The 19953-nt window shown below is 42.0% G+C and overlaps 1 protein-coding gene across 2 annotated transcripts in view; it reads right to left on the reverse strand.

The window, feature by feature from the left end:
• Positions 1 to 19953, reverse strand: part of adcy8 (adenylate cyclase 8 (brain)) — a 94916-nt gene that overhangs the window by 2966 nt on the left and 71997 nt on the right. For both annotated transcript variants that reach the window (XM_069684523.1, XM_069684522.1), the window contains 3 exons: positions 12451 to 12609; positions 3852 to 3998; positions 556 to 648 (listed from right to left, as the gene is read on the reverse strand). In XM_069684523.1, the coding sequence (XP_069540624.1) occupies positions 556 to 648; positions 3852 to 3998; positions 12451 to 12609 (399 nt within the window). The remainder of the gene's footprint in view (positions 1 to 555; positions 649 to 3851; positions 3999 to 12450; positions 12610 to 19953) is intronic.

Below are 19953 nucleotides of genomic sequence, written 5' to 3' on the forward strand. Positions count from 1 at the left end.
ATAAAAATTTGAAGTAAAAAAAATGTAAACATCCTCAGATCCTGAGTTTAAGGTCAGGTTAAATCAAACTGACAGTGATGCCAGATTTCTGATTTAAAAATATCTCATAATCATATTTTTACAATAAACTATTCTTCTTCTTGTGTCACATGCACTTTTACAAACGTTTTGAAATCATGTAACTGAACTATTTTCATTAGTGATTAGGCGGTGGGCTGCATCCTGGTTCGAACCCCAGTTCAGACGTAGTGGGCCTTACTGTGTGGAGTCTGCATGTTCTCCCCGTGCATGCGTGGGTTCCCTCCGGGTACTCTGGCTTCCTCCCAACGTCCAAAGACATGCTTGTTAGGTTCACTGGGGACTCTATAATTGCCCGTAGGTGTGAGTGTGAGCGTGAAAGGTTGTCTGTCTCTATGTGGCAGGCCTGTGATTGACAGGTGCAGTCTCACTGACTAAAGTGAAACCTATCAGCTCCGCTGCCGTCACGGAGCGGAGACGGACCGAACACACGTCTGGTGGAATTTACGGGTTAGAATGAAACCTGGAGGATCTCACCTGTTTTTCAGGCGACAGACCGGAGACGGCCATGTAGGTGCTGCCGATCGTCTTGATCTTCTCGATGTCCTGGAAACGTTCCTCACCGAGCAGCTGTGACAAAGAACACAGGGAGAGATATTTAACATCCCAGTGTTTACTTTTATGATCCCAAAATATGATGAATTATGTCCCAGGATTAAAAATAAATATATTTTCATTAAAGGGGGGTATTATGCTAATTTCACTCTGATACCTGTGGAGTAGCTTAGCATCATTTACAGTTAAAAAAACTTTCTCACACTGGTCTCTGTGCAGGCCCTCATACAGCCATCCTGCCTGAAACGACTCTGCTGTCCCTTTAAGAAACCCCGCCCCTACAAGCCCACCTTCTTCTGATTGGCCAGCTCCCTGATGCCTGCTGAGGCTGCACTTTGTGACGTCACAAAGTTTGTGACGTCACAAAGCCCGCATTACTGCTGATGCAGCACCGATCCGCCTGTCAATCTCACGATCCATTTTACCCTCACTGTGAACAAGAATCCGAGATACATAAACTCCTTCGCTTGAGGCAGAGACTGTAACATTATATATATGACTTAAAATGTGAAACAGCATAAGACCCCCTCTTTAATAAGCAGCTTTACGTCACTGTAAATAGGTAACTCAAGAGCACAAATGTTGGTTATATTTCCCTGCTGCTTCTGCCTGCCTCCACCCGTGCAGAATACTGATGCAGCATAAATAGAAGAGGAGTTGTTTACTCAGCAGGAGCTCTAACAATGCTCCAAAGTTCCCATGTACCGAAAATACATCCAAAGAAACGTCGGCGAAGAAAAGACAGCACGATCCAGCCGACCTGACAGACTCACACAATGAGCAACAGCGACAGGAGGAGACAGACTTAACAAAAAGTGGCAAACACAGCAACTGTTCAGCAAAAAGCACCTTTACTAAAACTCAAGATCAGTTGCTATTCATTTTCAGTTTCATATGCTAACATGGACTGATTTTAAATTGTCTGCTAAAAAGTGCCGTTCTGATCTTATTCTGTGCAAACATGATGAGTCACTCTGCCGTGTCTCTCCTCCGACGGAGACGGAGAGAAGTCTGCTGCGTTTGAGGACAAAGTGTGAGAGAGTGAGTGTGTGTGGCCCGAGGCGGCAGAGAGCTCAGCTGGTGTCTGTCTGTCTCTGCTCTTATTAGGAGACTGAGACATTTGCTGTCAAAAAGTAGAGTTCCTCTCCACTTCAGTTTGTCCACAGGGACCAGGATGTGCCAGAGTTTTAGGAAACTTCAGCAAGCGTGCTAACTCATACTGAGCCCGAAGCACGGAGAAGAATGACAGGCTGGTTCGTGTATTTTATTCCTACGTGATAAAACTCAGTAATTCTTAGAGCCACTTTCAGAAACCTTAAAGTTTCAGGTAGAGCAGTCGGTAAATACAGAAAAGTGAATCCTGGAAGCAAAGACATCCTGAATGTAAGCTTCAAGCCGGACCTTAATAAGCTTGATGAGTCAGATCTGCTTCTTCACACACCTGAACTCCATCAATCAGCTCACCTGTACCTCATTACCTCATCAACCCAGCAGTGTTGCAACCTTAATATATCAGTATATCAAAGGGCCCCTCGTATTAAACTGTATTCAGAGTATCTCCAAGGAATCTGGATGAAGAAGTCGTGAGCAGAATGTGATCATGTCAGATCATGTCTGGAAGTAGTCCGTCTCATACAGTTCACATCTTATGTAAGTGTAATCCACACACTGTGTATAAGATGTGAACATTTGGTTTTAAAAGTGCCTGAAAACTGCATTCTCTCTAATGTCCAGCAGGGGGCGACTCCACTGGTTGCAAAGAAGAAGTCTGTATAGAACAAGACAGGAAATGTTCCTCCTTCAATCTTTATTATTTATATTATTTACTGTTACTTTAACCTACAGACTGTTTAGTTAAGCCAACGCAGAAGTGCCTTAAACCGACTGCATTAAAAAACTGCATTCTTTCTAATGGCCAGCAGGGGGCGACTTCGGCTGCAAAAAGCAGTCTTATTGTGTAGATGAGAAAATGCTCCTCCTTCTCTCCTGATTTATTCCCTCAGTAAACATGTTCCGATGAGTTTACGGTCTCAATCTCTAGTTTCAAGTCAACACAGCATGATGTTTTATTTAGTGAATATGTATTTCAGTCATTTTAATAAAATGCACAAAAAAGCTGAGTGAATGAACATCACTCTGTATTAAAGAAAAACTCCATAAACTCATTAGGAGAACGTTTCTTATGGTATTAAATCATGTAAAAAATAGGCTTTTTTCTCATACGCTGCGTTTGAAATCGGATACTATATACTGCATACTGCGTCTGGCGGTGGTATGTAGTACTGGGCTGTTCAAATTCATTTTTCAGTGTGCGACATCAGGCGCCTGTTTCTGGTTTTGGACAAAAGCAAACCGCTGTTTTCTTAGCTATAGCGCCCCCTTCTGCTCGAACGCTGCTGCTGTTCGCTATTTCAACTGCCGTTGTGACGTTCCAGCGCTTTGCATTGTGGGATACAGGTGAGGTAGACTGGTCTGATCCGTACTGGAGGTTTTTTTCCGAATCAGTTCGCATACTACATACTACATGTTGGCCTAATCAGTACGAACTGCTAGTATAGTGTGGCATTTCCAACACAGCAGTAGACTTTAAAATCGGACTTCTTTCTGCAGCTGTGGAGTCGCCCCCTGCTGGCCATTAGAAAGAACGCAGGTTTAAGACACTTTCACGTTGGCTTCACTTTTCTGGAGGCTACGTTCACTTCTTATACACAGCCGCTGGGTTTTCCAGCACGCAAGGAAAACAAGCATTCGCCTGAAATATTTTTGATAAAGAATTAAACTGTTTGCTTTAAACTTATTTTATTAGAAAAACTTGGAGGAACTTTTCTGATTAAAAAAAGATGAACTGATGTTTGGAGGGAATCCTGACAAACTGCAGTCCTACCATTGAAGATGCAAAGACTGAAGATGATCTGCTGTGACTCATGAGGGAATATAAACTGGAGGAAAGCTTCGATTCTTCTCACTAAAGTCCTTCATGAAAAAAGCCTCCATTATATTTTGTGCATTGAGTGTTTATCTGAAATAACTGCCTCCTGATGCCCTACAGGCACTCACTGTTTCTGCTCACACATTAATCTATTGTGAAGTGTTCTGGGGAATAAGACGGACGTTTTAATCAAAAATGAAACATGCTGAAGGAGTCAGACATGGTCTGCTGAATGTTTAAAAGTTGAACTGAAGTAGAAGTGGGTGCACTTCAAAGTCTGCAGCCTCACCTCGTCAAAGTCGGCAATAATTTCGTTGAGGAGCCTCAGGCACTCGACTCCCTGGTTATTCATCTCAGTCTGTGAGTAGAAGTCGGCGAAGCCGGGGATGGATGCAAACATGACGCCCACAGAGTCGTAGGACTGCGAGTACAGCTCCTGTAGGGACACACATCACAGTTTAAATGCTTATTGTCACACTTTTCATGTTGAAGAAAAGTCATTTACAGTTTTTGTTCTTTCATATACAGTTTATTTGACATTGAAGGTATTGATTTGAAGTCTTTGTAGAGCAAATGATGTTTATGTATAAAATACTAAATCACCTGCGAGTTTGTGATTTTCATTATTTTCTTATAGAAGTACCATCCGTTCATTCTAAAGTTGTCCTCGCCATGTTGATCAGTTTCTCTTTCCAGACAGAATCAGGTCAAAGACAAAACCACAAATAATCTGTTTAACCTAAAACAAGGTGTGACATGGCTCTAAGGCTTTTCAGTTAATGATTAGAAATAATAAAAAGCACAAAACAAACAAAAGAAAATTGTTGTTTTCAGTTCCTCTAAGCTTAAATGGTTGTGTTGAATCAAACACAATTTTTGTGTAACAGAAAAAAACAGCCGATCGTAGCAGCGATGGACCAGCAACTCTTCAGTTTTGCCAGGACCAATGCATTCATTTGTCAGCTGCATTACACTAATGCCACCACCAGGGGGCAATGTGAACACATAAAGGAGCAGAGCAGCTGCCATGAAGCAGCATGTCTTCACATACTAATGTCACATGCCGTAATTCATCATATCATTATGGGAATATTTTAATAACAGGCTGGTAAACATCATGTTCAGCCATAGTTAAACATTTATATTCATCATTAAGAAGTCAGGTCTCTCTCTCTCTCTCTCTCTCTCTCTCTCTCTCTCATTCTGTATTCTGCCTGACTTTTTAATGTAATTACTCACTTATGAAAATAGGCCTCTGACTTCATTGTGACATCCTCACTGAGATTATGCACACTTAATGAGCTCAGTCAAATGTCAAAGCCTTGAAGTGAAAGTTGGTAAAAGTCAAAGTAATCTAATTTCTTGGTCCTTCATGGCATCTCTTTAGGAGCTTGTCAGTCAGTGTTCTGAGTTTTAAGCAGGGTTATTCTGCAGGTGCAGCCTTTTTAACCTACTGTAGGAGATGTTTTCTAACATACAGTAGGAATGTTTTCTAACGTACTGTAGGAATGTTTTCTAACGTACTGTAGGAGATGTTTTCTAACGTACAGTAGGAATGTTTTCTAACGTACTGTAGGAGATGTTTTCTAAAGTACTGTAGGAGATGTTTTCTAAAGTAATGTAGGAGATGTTTTCTAACATATTGTAGGAGATGTTTTCTAACATACTGTAGGAATGTTTTCTAACATACAGTAGGAGATGTTTTCTAACGTACAGTAGGAATGTTTTCTAACGTACTGTAGGAATGTTTTCTAACGTACAGTAGGAGATGTTTTCTAACGTACTGTAGGAATGTTTTCTAACGTACTGTAGGAGATGTTTTCTAACGTACTGTAGGAATGTTTTCTAACATACAGTAGGAGATGTTTTCTAACGTACAGAAGAAATGTTTTCTAACATACTGTAGGAATGTTTTCTAACGTACTGTAGGAATGTTTTCTAACGTACTGTAGGAATGTTTTTCTAAAATACAGTAGGAGATGTTTTCTAACGTACAGTAGGAATGTTTTCTAACGTACTGTAGGAATGTTTTTCTGACATACAGTAGGAGATGTTTTCTAACGTACAGTAGGAATGTTTTCTAACGTACTGTAGGAGATGTTTTCTAACATACAGTAGGAATGTTTTCTAACGTACAGTAGGAGATGTTTTCTAACGTACTGTAGGAGATGTTTTCTAACGTACAGTAGGAATATTTTCTAACGTACTGTAGGAGATGTTTTCTAACATACAGTAGGAATGTTTTCTAACGTACTGTAGGAATGTTTTCTAACGTACTGTAGGAGATGTTTTCTAACGTACAGTAGGAATGTTTTCTAACGTACTGTAGGAGATGTTTTCTAAAGTACTGTAGGAGATGTTTTCTAAAGTAATGTAGGAGATGTTTTCTAACATATTGTAGGAGATGTTTTCTAACGTACAGAAGAAATGTTTTCTAACGTACTGTAGGAGATGTTTTCTAACATACAGTAGGAATGTTTTCTAACGTACTGTAGGAATGTTTTCTAACATACAGTAGGAGATGTTTTCTAACATACAGTAGGAGATGTTTTCTAACATACTGTAGGAGATGTTTTCTAACGTACTGTAGGAGATGTTTTCTAACGTACTGTAGGAGATGTTTTCTAATGTACAGAAGAAATGTTTTCTAACGTACTGTAGGAGATGTTTTCTAAAGTACTGTAGGAGATGTTTTCTAAAGTAATGTAGGAGATGTTTTCTAACATATTGTAGGAGATGTTTTCTAACGTACAGAAGAAATGTTTTCTAACGTACTGTAGGAATGTTTTCTAACATACAGTAGGAGATGTTTTCTAACGTACAGTAGGAATGTTTTCTAACGTACTGTAGGAATGTTTTCTAACATACAGTAGGAGATGTTTTCTAACGTACAGTAGGAGATGTTTTCTAACGTACTGTAGGAATGTTTTCTAACATACAGTAGGAGATGTTTTCTAACGTACAGTAGGAGATGTTTTCTGACATACAGTAGGAGATGTTTTCTAACATACTGTAGGAGATGTTTTCTAACGAACTGTAGGAGATGTTTTCTAACATACTGTAGGAGATGTTTTCTAATGTACAGTAGGAGATGTTTTCTGACATACAGTAGGAGATGTTTTCTAACGTACTGTAGGAGATGTTTTCTGACATACTGTAGGAGATGTTTTCTGACATACAGTAGGAGATGTTTTCTAACATACTGTAGGAGATGTTTTCTAACAAACTGTAGGAGATGTTTTCTAACATACTGTAGGAGATGTTTTCTAACGTACTGTAGGAATGTTTTCTGACATACAGTAGGAGATGTTTTCTAACGAACTGTGGGAGATGTTTTCTGACATACAGTAGGAGATGTTTTCTAACGTACTGTAGGAGATGTTTTCTAAAGTACTGTAGGAGATGTTTTCTAACGTACAGTAGGAATGTTTTCTAACGTACACTAGGAGATGTTTTCTAACATACTGTAGAAGATGTTTTCTAACGTACAGTAGGAGATGTTTTCTAAAGTACTGTAGGAGATGTTTTCTAACGTACAGTAGGAGATGTTTTCTAACGTACACTAGGAGATGTTTTCTAACATACTGTAGGAGATGTTTTCTAACGTACAGTAGGAATGTTTTCTAACGTACTGTAGGAGATGTTTTCTAAAGTACTGTAGGAGATGTTTTCTAAAGTAATGTAGGAGATGTTTTCTAACATATTGTAGGAGATGTTTTCTAACGTACAGAAGAAATGTTTTCTAACGTACTGTAGGAATGTTTTCTAAAGTACTGTAGGAGATGTTTTCTAACATACTGTAGGAGATGTTTTCTAACGTACTGTAGGAGATGTTTTCTAACAAACTGTAGGAGATGTTTTCTAATGTACAGTAGGAGATGTTTTCTAACGAACTGTAGGAGATGTTTTCTAATGTACAGTAGGAGATGTTTTCTAATGTACTGTAGGAGATGTTTTCTAATGTACAGTAGATGTTTTCTAACATACAGTAGGAGATGTTTTCTAATGTACAGTAGGAGATGTTTTCTAACCTACTGTAGGAGATGTTTTCTAACGTACAGTAGGAGATGTTTTCTAACATACTGTAGGAATGTTTTCTAAAGTACTGTAGGAGATGTTTTCTAACGAACTGTAGGAGATGTTTTCTAATGTACAGTAGGAGATGTTTTCTAAAGAACTGTAGGAGATGTTTTCTAATGTACAGTAGGAGATGTTTTCTAATGTACTGTAGGAGATGTTTTCTAATGTACAGTAGGAGATGTTTTCTAACATACTGTAGGAGATGTTTTCGAATGTACAGTAGGAGATGTTTTCTAACCTACTGTAGGAGATGTTTTCTAACGTACAGTAGGAGATGTTTTCTAACATACTGTAGGAATGTTTTCTAAAGTACTGTAGGAGATGTTTTCTAACGAACTGTAGGAGATGTTTTCTAACGAACTGTAGGAGGTGTTTTTTTGTAATGTACAGTAGGAGATGTTTTCTAATGTACTGTAGGAGATGTTTTCTAATGTACAGTAGGAGATGTTTTCTAACATACTGTAGGAGATGTTTTCTAACGTACAGTAGGAGATGTTTTCTAACATACTGTAGGAGATGTTTTCGAATGTACAGTAGGAGATGTTTTCTAACATACTGTAGGAGATGTTTTCTAACGTACAGTAGGAGATGTTTTCTAACATACTGTAGGAATGTTTTCTAAAGTACTGTAGGAGATGTTTTCTAACGAACTGTAGGAGATGTTTTCTAATGTACAGTAGGAGATGTTTTCTAACATACTGTAGGAATGTTTTCTAATGTACAGTACGAGATGTTTTCTAACGTACAGTAGGAGATGTTTTCTAACGTACTGTAGGAATGTTTTCTAACGTACTGTAGGAGATGTTTTCTAACGTACTGTAGGAGATGTTTTCTAACGTACAGTAGGAGATGTTTTCTAACGTACTGTAGGAGATGTTAATGTACTGTAGGAATGTTTTCTAACGTACACTAGGAGATGTTATCTAACGTACTGTAGGAGATGTTTTCTAACGTACAGTAGGAGATGTTTTCTAACGTACAGTAGGAGATGTTTTCTAACGTACTGTAGGAATGTTTTCTAACGTACTGTAGGAGATGTTAATGTACTGTAGGAATGTTTTCTAACGTACACTAGGAGATGTTTTCTAACATACTGTAGGAGATGTTTTCAAACGTACTGTAGGAGATGTTTTCTAGCATAAAAAATAAGTATACGACTGTTAGCTTTCTGTCACCTGACTAATTTTTCAAAAATGATCATCACCTCTTCAGGGCTAAATCACGGAACAATAAACTGCCTGATTAATAATGTAACGAGTGATTAGGACCCAACCTCTCCTAATGGATGCATTTCTAATCATGTCCTTTTTAATTAGGAGCAGGCATGGGAGCAGAATGATATCAGCTCTCCTCTCCTGACATTCATAATTCATCGGCCGCTCGCCTTTTTGTTCGGGAGGCGATGGAAGATCGGTGGAGTCGATAATGAAGGAGCCCGATGAGGAGGGACGAGGACAATACAACGATTTGACTCCGGTGTGTGATAACTGTTCTCTCTGACGACCAATACAGTCAGTCATTAGCAAGCTGGTAGACGAGAAGAATTTAGCAGAACCATCTGGGACAGGAAGAAATAAAGAAGCCTTTTTCTTGACGCCATTTTCCCTGAAGTTAAACCAAAAAAAATTACAACATTTCACTTTATAATTCAGTTTTAACCAATGACAAATTTTTAAATAGATTCATCCCGAAATCATCTCATCTTGTATCTCTATAGCTCAGTGTTACAGAGTAACACTAACGTTAATCAGTCAGCCTTTGATAATTAAGTTTTTACACAATTTTTAAATGTTCACCTTCTACATCTTCTGTGCTACAGAACGACAGTTTGGATAAGACTGAAGAACGATCGTGATCATGGTTAACAAGAATAACCACCGTGTGGGCGTGTGCTTCCACTGAACTGTCAAGTTGCAGTTTCAAACAATCAGTGTTTCACACAGAACAACAATGTAACTGTGGCAGGGACGTGTATGTAGAAAAAAACATCTAAAGAGTATGCGTTAGCCTAAAAACAGAACAGCATAAGTAGGCCTGCATTAAACAGGAGAGGACGCTTCACAATAATTTACAGCAGGGACATAATACCAGAGAACGTCTCTCGCTCTCTGTTTCTCGGCAGAGCGTTGGATTGTCAGAAGACGTTTCTCACCACAGCAAAACAAGCAGGTTCAGGAGGGGCAGAGCGAGGGGAGATTTTCCACTAATCGGACAATGAAACATTTAAAAAATAGAAGATGTAATAAAATTATTGCTCAGACATCACGTCCAAGAGAACCAGACCAACGTAGGGTCATAGTAACCTTTGACATTTGAAGATGTTCCTTCCAAACCTTCCTGAGATACAGCGCTCACAAGAATGTAACAGAGAAAATGACCACTTCTTACCACTCAGAGCACTTCACACTCCTGCCACATTCAAACATTCATACACTGATGACAGAGGCTCATCAGGACATAATCTGATCACATTCACACGCCGATGGCTCTGGAGCAAATACAGGTTCAGTATCTTCACCCAAGAATACTTTGACATAAAGACGCAGGGGATCGAACCTCCTGTCTTCCAATTGGTGCGTGACCTGCTCTACCTCTGAGCTACGGCACCCCAAGTGTTTTTTCAGGATATTATGATGAGTCTCATCTTAGTTGACATTCGGGGTTAAAAAGTCAAGTCTTACCATTTTCTCCTATCAGACTTTTGTATGAAACTGTGTCATAATTTTCAGATGAATTTGGCCAACCCCCCGTTTCACAGTGATGTTGACCTTAATCAATAAAATCTTCGTCATCCTTCAGTCCTGGTGGACAATTGCACCAAATTTGTTCCTCCAGGAGTTCCTGAGATATTTCAAGACGGACGGATGCACAGACCGCAAGGAGGCAACGATGACCTCCACACGTTAGTGAGCACCTGGCATTGTAAGGGGCACATCACCCATCCATATCGCTCATCCTGTTCAGGGTCGTGGTGGGGCTGGGTCGGTGAGGTGGGGCACACCCTGGACTGATCGCCAGTTAATCACAGGGCCGTGATCATCCACTACGGACCTGGAGATACGGCACTACCACCTGATGCTGTCTGTTTGTCAGATCGTGTGAACATCTAAGAGTAAAAACTCTTCCTTGGACGTCTTAACTGCATCAGGAAGAGACGTCTGCACATGAACTGTGCATCACAAGTGTCCTGGCAACAAGCATCAGGTCACCATGTCAGCAGGAGTGATGTAGCTCACTGCCACTGGATGCAGCAGTGTGGGAAACATGTTGTCTGGAGTGATAGATCAAGCTAGTAGAACTCTTCCTGTCTGAATGCATAGTGCTGAAACAGTCGAGTCTGACGGTTTACTGATACAGTTGGACTCTAGTATAGATAATAGTGTTCTTCTAACTTTGTGGCAACAGTCTGAGGCAGACTCTGTTTCCCCTCCGTGAAAAAAAAAGCTCCAATGAGAAATGGTTTTCCCAGTTTGGGGTCAAGAACTTGAAAGACCTCGACCCCATCCAACAGTGCTGTCAGACCTCAGTAAGGCTACATCCACAATGCTACGTTTGCGTTTCCAAATGTATAAACTTTACTATGTTTTCCCTTAACAGCCACAACGCTACGGCTTTCAAGAGCCTCAAATAGAGACTTTAATGAGACGTTACTGATAAGTCCAGGGGTTTGTTTCAGGGTGCACGGGCACAAACAGAGACGATGATGTAGACACTGACATTCACCATCGCTCTGTTCTTTAGTGGGACAAGTGTCGCTGTAGTGTTTGAGGGTGAACCTTGTTTTAGTCATTTAGTGTATTTTATATTCCTTTTTAAAAGCATCTAAAGCCCTTTGCTCAGATTTGGTGATCTTCAGTTTAGTTCTAATTGAGTTGGAATGAGTAAAAACATGCACCAGCTCTGCAAAAGATCAGATTCATGTGTTAATGTGTGCATGTTCCCATTGGTGGACGTGCAGAGCATTCCTATTCAAAGGACAATAGAAGTAGGAAAGGAAAAGGGCAGCAGAGATAAGGTGAACAAAAAGAGAAACTTTGCAAAGTGTCACCGTCTGCAGAGTCGGGGCAGCTGAGTCACCGCTGATGGAGAGACAAATCAATGCGTTCTCTGCTGCTGACTGACAACATGTTATTAAAATCAGATCAAATGCACGCCACCAAAAAAAACAAACTACAAGCTTCCCGGCTGGATGAACCGCCCCTCCACTTCCCTCTCTCTCCGTACAGCTGTTTTGAAATGCAATTACAGAGCCGTTTCTTTTCTTCCTGAACGCAGGGGACTAATTTCAGAGCAGGTCTGCGGCGAGGAATGAGGTGAAACGTGCAGACGTGTGAGAGGAGGTGCTGCTTTATAAAAACTCTGAGCTCATTACTGAAAAACTAAGGTTTAGTTTGGAACTGGAAGGTTTGCTGATGATATAAATCGTTGTTGGTGGACGTCAGTGGTTAACAAAGGCAGTCCTGCACCTGGGTCTGATATTTCTGTGTTAAACCTTGGCCTTATTTTTACACATGTCATGGGGCCAAAAATCGAAGTGTGTGTTAAAGTTGCTCCGATATAAGTGTCTGACAACATTAGACAAAGGATCCCTACAGAGATAGACCTTTTTGTTAAAGAGGAACCATAGGTTACATCGCTCTCTGCAAACACACCAGACTCCATTGACTAAACCCTCAACAGTTGCTGGTCTGCTGCTGCCTCTGTAGGATCTTTCCTTAAAAAAAAAGGTCTCTCTCTGCAGGGATGTCAGACGCTTATAAATAACAATGTATGAGTATCACGGTGTGTGACATGGGTTTCGTGCAGACCTCGTTGTCCCGGTCCTTCTCCAGGAAGTGTCGGGCCACGTGGCTGGGCAGGATGTTCCTCAGCATGTTCTCGTTGTGTTCTCGCAGCTCCTTCATCTCGTTGATCTCCTCTTTGGCCTGAACGCGCCACAGGAAGTCCAGCCGGGCCGTGTACTCCAGCTGAAGATGAGAGAAACACAAACAATTAAACAAGAGATATGTGCGACATGATCACACCTCCTCTGGGTCTACTCAGTTTGGCCTTTTCAAGTCAAAGTAGATGACTCACTTTTTAACCTCACACATAATTGTAGTTGTTCATTCCTAGAAGTGTTCAGAACTTTTTGTACGTCGTGTTTTCATGTTCTGGCTCGTTATATCCAGCTGTGTGGTAGTTTGCTACTGTTCCCTGCAGCTGTAAATCAAACCTGATCATCAAAGAAATACGATGTATCACCGGTATTTTTCCATATTGTCATTCCTCAGAGTATCTTCTAACTTTTATCCCAACAAACTGTACGACCTTAGCTAAAAGGTATTTTAGGTAAATGCAAGTCAATGAACCAACTGTTGAAATTGTTTCATAAAATTGAAAACAAAAAAGGCTCATGTTTTCTTTTTAAAGCTCTCAAAGATTTTCATGTTAATAAATGTCTGTTAAGTCTCTATCTCTGAATGAGGTAACACAATGCTGACTGAGCCTGTGGCCTACTGATGAAAGCCTTTGCATTTGCAGTATATAGTATTATTACAGACTGGGTGTCTGTGGTGGCGCCCAGTTAGTGATGCGTTCTCCATCAGCCAGCAGCGGTTGGTCTGCCAGAGAGGGTAGGTGGAGCTAAGCGGCTGCTTTTCCGCTCTCTGCAAGTGTTGCGAGTAAACAGTAATCTACTATGGCTGAACAAACAAAGAAAAGATGGATGACTACAGATACAACTTCAACAAGAAGTGAAAATCCAAAGAAGAAGAAACAAACTCGACGCTCAGATGAAGCAAACAGTCTGAAAAGGAAAGCGACCGTCAGCCAGGAAAATCAAGAGTTACAACCGGAGCCAACCGTGGACGTCACACATGCAGCACTGTCTGGATATCTGGGAAGTGTGCTCCCGCAGTAACCGTTTATCGCCACAGGTGCCGCCAAAGAGAACAAAACTGAGATCTTCGAGATTATAACTAAGAGCACAGTCCAAAAGCAATCGCAGTGCCTACCGCTTTTTGTGATGTAATTTCTTGCAGTATCTTCAAATACTTCTTCTTCTTGGCACCTGGAAATCATTTCTCCTCTTTCCTTCACACGCTGTCTCAGAGCGGCCCTAGACTTTGTTAATTGTTTAATTGCTCGAAACGTAACCACAGAAGAGGCGAAAGTCTGTCGTTTACATCATTTAGACGATGAAAAGGCCGCGCCGCGCCTCTATTATGAACAGCTAAATGAAAAAATCAGCTAAAGGTTGGATCAATTATGGAGCACAAGAGAGCGCGATCAATCTGAAGTGCAGCAAAAGGATTCTAATAGGCAACACAAATTGCTTTTCTGTGTGCACAATTAATGCAAAGTCATTGGAATACATTAGAGCCAAACAAAAGTCAGCGCCGTTTAGTTCATACTTGTAGAATAGAGGGTGAAAAATAATCGACCATACTGAAAATTAATTTAGGGGGCAGACAGATAAGCCTGCGAGGATTGAAGCGTCTCTCGCTGCCGATTGGTGGAAACAGGTTTGTGATTAATCCTGGTATTAATTAGTCACTTAATCATATGAGTGAATACAAAACTGCAATTACATTTTCTTTTTATTAAGAGTGGGAAGCTCGCAGGGCTGGTTATGTGTTGGAATAATGACAGTTAACCAACATGACCTCCTCAGTGCAAAGCTGGGCGACACTTCATAACGGCTTCCGGTTCGATTCAGGCGAGAACATCATCAGACTTAAAGTAGAACCTAATACAGGAAGCAAACCAAAACACAGTGCATTGTGGGTAGTTAACGGATGTTAAAACTTGCAGAGACAGACAGGCAGCAAGATGAGGAGAGGATAGACGTGGGTGAGCGACAAGGTGATAGACCACTTTCCCACCGAAATGAGCATGTTGATGGTTTTTCAGACCCGGGAAGACCCACATAAATGCAGATTGTCTCTTTTTCCATTGCCAGTGAAGTATCCTCCTGTTGGTCTCTTTTCTGCTGCGTCACCGTCTGATGTCACAAGCGCGCCGGACACAGGGTTAGTAACCAGTGAAGATGTTACGGTGGTTAGGTCTTTATTGTATCTATCACTCATTCAGTCTGTTCATCAAACTTGGCGCCGACAAATTTGGAACGATGTTCGAGCGCTGCTCGGACGGAGACGAGCGGAATTTGTAGCTGAGATGACGAGGAGTCGCAGAAGTTACCGACGGAGCGTAGCATCGCGCTGGAAAGGGGGCGGAACTTAGCGTGTTGACACGGGTTTTGTGTTCCCATCACTGCCAATCGGAGCCAAGGAGATAATTATCCGGGTCTGAATGATGTAACCTTTCCCACAAAAAAGTCGGGTTTATTGACCAGTGGGAAAGCGCCTATAGAAATATGGGCTGAACAAACAATTTCACAAACGCTTGTGAAAACGCACGAGAACACGGAGGTGTTCAAACTGTTCAGGGAAAAACTAAAGGAGATGGAACTGATCGAGCTGTGGGACAACGTCGGTTAAAAGTTAAAAAAAAGTGAGATAATACAATCACAGTTAATCGTGTTGAGCGTGATTGAGGAGTGTGATCTCTCACGTGGGAATTCTGACCAATCAGAGAGCAGTTTCCTCGCGCATCAACACTTTTGGTCCGCTGGTAAAAGCTGCCGTGTGAACACAAACCAAACTGGAGGCAAAATGCAACAATTTGGTGTTTGATTCGGATCAAACAAACAGACTTTAGGTGTGAAACCCTCAGTCAGCATTAGAGCGTCTGTCATCACGCGCTGTATAATTAGGTTTACTACAGAATAAAGTTCAGCTTTAGTTCTTGTCTTTATGAATATATGAGGATAATAAACACAGAGTGGATTTAGAGACTTTCTGCTTCAGGATGTTTCTGACGAGAGTTTTGCTCTTTAACTCCCCTGTGTTTATGTGAAAGCTGCACGTTCTCAATGCATTTTAGATTTTAGAGAAGGTTTAATTCATGTTTTACTGACTAAAGAAACGGCAGTGGTTAGCACTGTCGCCTCACAGCTAGAAGGTTCCTGGTTTGAATCCCGGTTCGGACGTAGCGGGCCTTTCCGTGTGGAGTCTGCATGTTCTCCCCGTGCATGCGTGGGTTCCCTCCGGGTGCTCCGGCTTCCTCCCACAGTCCAAAGACATGCTCGTTAGGTTCATAGTGACTCTAAAATCACCCGTAGGTGTGAGTGTGAACGTGAAAGGTTGACTGTCTCTGTGTGTCAGCCCTGTGATTGACTGGCGACCTGTCCAGGTGTAACCCCGCCTCTCGCTCAGTGACAGCGGGATTGTTGTATTTTTAGTTATTGTCTGTTGCTTGTTGTTTTACCTTTAGATTTTTTTTCATAATTGACCTACATTGTGATGTTTTGTTGAATTGTGTGGACTCACCCAGGGAAGAGGAGTGGATAGAGAAAATGCACTCTCCCTGCAGAGCCTGAAGGACCTACTTTAAGGTTTGAAGGGTTGATATTATATTTACTCTGTGGACTGATATTTCTTTATTACTGGTTCCATTAGGCAGTGAACTCAACTAATCTGCTCGTCTTAAACTGACTCCATAAAAAGTGGGACGTCAAAGACAGAAGCCCTACCCATTTCAAAACAAGAGCCTCGTCTGCAGCCTCGTAATGAAACGCTTCATGTTCACGGTGCTTTATAATGTGATTACTGCCGTGACAGGAAGCAGCCTTCATAAAGAACCACCTCATCTGGCGTCTTTGCTTTGAGGCTGCTGGTTCATTGTGTTAAAGGACTGGGATGGTTTCCTCCGCTGCTTCTAAAGGAACAGAACGCCGTACCACAAAAACTTTGCTTACATTTAAATGCACAATAAGGCAGTTAAAGAGGAGAGCCGTCATCCCTGGGAGCTTAAATTGCACTGTAATCATGTATCAGTCAACTCTTTTATCTCTTTTATCTTCTTTATCGAGGGTTTTCCAGGCTCACATAATAAGTTGTGTACTCGCAGCTTAAACACAATGCAGAAGAAGGAATTGTGCAAATGTTGTTTGTCACATTTAACAGTAGCTGAACGAGAGCTTGTAATGAGAAAAGCTGAGCAGAATGAAAGAGTGAGTCTCCTCCATCTTTCTGCTCTAATGCGCTCTTCTTAACAACACAATGGAATCACTTAAACGTCCCCTCTGAAAGAGGCACTAACTCGTGTTTTTACAGCCTCAACGACCGACGAGGTGCTGCGACTTTATTCAGCGACAAAGCGTTGGAAAGCTTTGCTCTCGTTCCAGGATCCAAATGACGGAGCTGCTTCTGTATTCCAGGGTTTAGTTTGCTGATTTATCACGTCTGTTTTACTTCATCACAACATGTTTCTGTAGGATCTCTGCTCCGAGCAGGAGACCTACGCAGCTCTGTGGAGTTGTGATAAATGTTTGAGTCAATTACAGGAGGCTGTAGTTCTCTGCAATATGGAGGAGGGGGTGTGTTGTGTTGCGAGTGTTAACCTCTGCTAAGAAGCTCTTGTTTTTGCAGGCTGTGCATACTCCAATGTATGCAGCAACAGACACTTAAGAATGAAATGTGGCCGCTGATAGCTCCATAAATTACGCATCATTTGCCCCCACTATCTGCCCCGTCTCAAGGTCTAATTCACAAAGCAAACTGCACTGATGATATTCAAGCACAAACACGGCCGTAAAGTTTTGCGGATCTGCGCATAAATCAAACGAGCAACAGCAGCTCGTCCAGATAATAATCTCCGTCCTGCGCAGCGGCTCCGTCTCCACACGTGGACAAAGCGTTGAGCCTCGCACAGCCCCGGACTGATTGATCTCCTGATTATAATCATGACAACATATTATTAGCATTGTTTGTTTTCACAGACAAATACAGTTTTTTGATCACATAAAAGGTGAACTTATAACACGGCTCTGCAGTTCCCACCAGCTCTCTGCAGGTGGTCACATTTTCACTCTGACTGCGCGGTGCTGTTAGCGCTGCTGTTTGTGGGTTAGGTGCTTTTTGCTACGAGGCTCACTTGCACAGAAAGAGGCTACATTTGCCACGAATGTCTGCATAATGACTGAAATACACACAAACGGCTCCGGAGCACAGAGGCACTGTTTGCTCTGCAGCGCACTTTGGGGTGCATTCAACCCTCTGCATGTGCACAGGTTTAGCGGGCGCAAAAGCTGCGGCGTCCTTTAGTGAATCCCCCTCTTAAAGTATCCGCTCCGGCTGACCAGCATGTAGGTGATTTAGTAGAAAGAAGACTAATATAGTTGTGTTTGGGTGGTGGTCGGGGGAGATGGGTGGGTAAAACCAGGAGACCAGGGTTTGTGTACCATGTGAAACAAAGCACAGGTATCAGATCTCTGCTCAGTATCGGCTGCTTGGCAAATTCAGGTGTCGTAATCGCTTTCAAAGAGGAACTAAAGGTACCGAAATGTGTCTAGAAAGAAATATAAAAACTAACCCCACTGCCGAGCATAACGCGTGCATACTCGCCTATTGTAGAGGTTTACCAATCACACAGGGATGGAGTATACAGCCTGTGGAGAGCCTCTCAATGAGAAATAGAAGTGTTTTCTCCCCCAGTGCATATTTCACCCAAAGATCATTTAAAATATGTTCCATTAAAGACCGATTCCAGAGTTTATTCTGTGTTCAAACAACTCAAACCATTAAACCTGCACTTTACAGGAAGCTGGATCACATTTTGCGTCTCACCAGACCTCCCCACGAGGATTAACCCGTCTCTTTCATTTGCACTCTCACACACACAGCCTCTGCGAGCGGTGAGAGCTGCACGCCTCCCGCTGCGAGCCGTCATTGTCTCTGCTTTCCAAACAAGTGCCAGGACTGACCCTGGGAAAATCAATATGCCAGCGGATGACTTCAAATGCGGCTGATCTCTACTTTTATGAGGCTACAAAGGACCTTCAATTACGCTTGTCTGTCCTCCATCTCTGACCGCTGCCGAGCCGCTGAACTACATGATCAAAGGTTGCCATAGAGAGAGCATGAAAGCGCTGCTGTGAAACCAGTTTCCCCTCCGGCTGCTGACTCGACTGCTGCTTTACAGAAATGACTGGCTTAGATGGAGGTGTTTCAGTCCCCCTTTGGAGCATCACTCAGGTGAGGTATCAGCGCCGAACAGGACGACTTCCTCTAGAATTATGGATGCAAAGCCTGTGCTGTTAGTCCTTTATCTCCCCTTAACCCCACAAAACAGACCCCCAGCAGGCGGCCACGGGAGATAGTCATTTGCATAATCCAGTTTAAATGGAGCTAAAATTAAAAAACTGTAATAGCTGGAGCCTGCTCTCCTTTTGCGTCAGAAAGCTGAGGCTTCATTACATTGTTTTATGTGCGTCATAAAACGTTTAGAGACACCAGGCATGGTGGAGCGGCTGCATGAGATCATGTTTACAGAAGCCTAAATTAAAGTAAAACAGCTACAGCCTCATTAACATGACTTACAAGGTTCAACAGATTTCATTACATGAAGCATTAAGCACAATAAGCAAACAGAAATACATTTCTACATTAAGAGTTGAGTTGGGTTCACATGTTTTGGTTTACTTAGGAAGAACATCAAACGTAGTCGAAGCCGTCTTCTTGTCCGTCTTGGACTGCGGAGACGTCATCTGTAGACGCGCCTCTTCCTCCGCTCTGTCACGAGGCTCAGTTCATCATTCTGCCCTGAGATTTATCACCGCTGACAGCTTTCCACTCATCATTGCATCCTGTATGATAAAGCTGGTTGGCCATCATTAGCGGTTAGACGTGACAGGCACTGGCTGCTATCTATTGATAAAGCTCTATCTGGAAAGCTGCCATCATCGCTTCTTTATCCAACTGGTCTAATAGTCAAACTCGCTCGAGGGATTTCAAGGTAACTTTATTATCCCCGAGGGGCACTTCACTGCACAGCCAGCAGACCACACCAACCAGCAATAAATAAGAAGTAGCATAAACATACCACAAGAACCACAGTAAGTACACATCTGTGTTGTTGAACCATTTAAACAGCCGATGGCAGCAGGGACAAAGGAGTGTTTATGTCTGTTGGTCCTGCATGTATCTGCGGCCTGACGGAAGCAGCAGGAACTCACCGGCCAAGGGGCGGCTCGGATCGGCTAGAGCCGAACGGGCCTTTCTTAGAGTCCTGACCTTGTGCAGGTCTGTGAGGTCGTTCAGGTGAACACCTGCAATTCGGCCGCACGCTTTCACAATACCCTGCAGTCTGTTTTTGTTTTAGAGGAACCAGCAGATAAACGAAAAAGGTAAGAGCAGTAAAACGTCATCATCAAAGTGCTGTCAACATTAAAATGTCGAAGCTTCCTATAAAAATAATACGCTGAGGTG

The sequence above is a fragment of the Semicossyphus pulcher genome, unplaced genomic scaffold (genome assembly GCF_022749685.1).
Source record: "Semicossyphus pulcher isolate SPU_LCO1_2020_fin unplaced genomic scaffold, fSemPul1.0.p SCAF_7, whole genome shotgun sequence".
In the NCBI taxonomy this organism is placed as follows: Eukaryota; Metazoa; Chordata; class Actinopteri; order Labriformes; family Labridae; genus Semicossyphus; species Semicossyphus pulcher.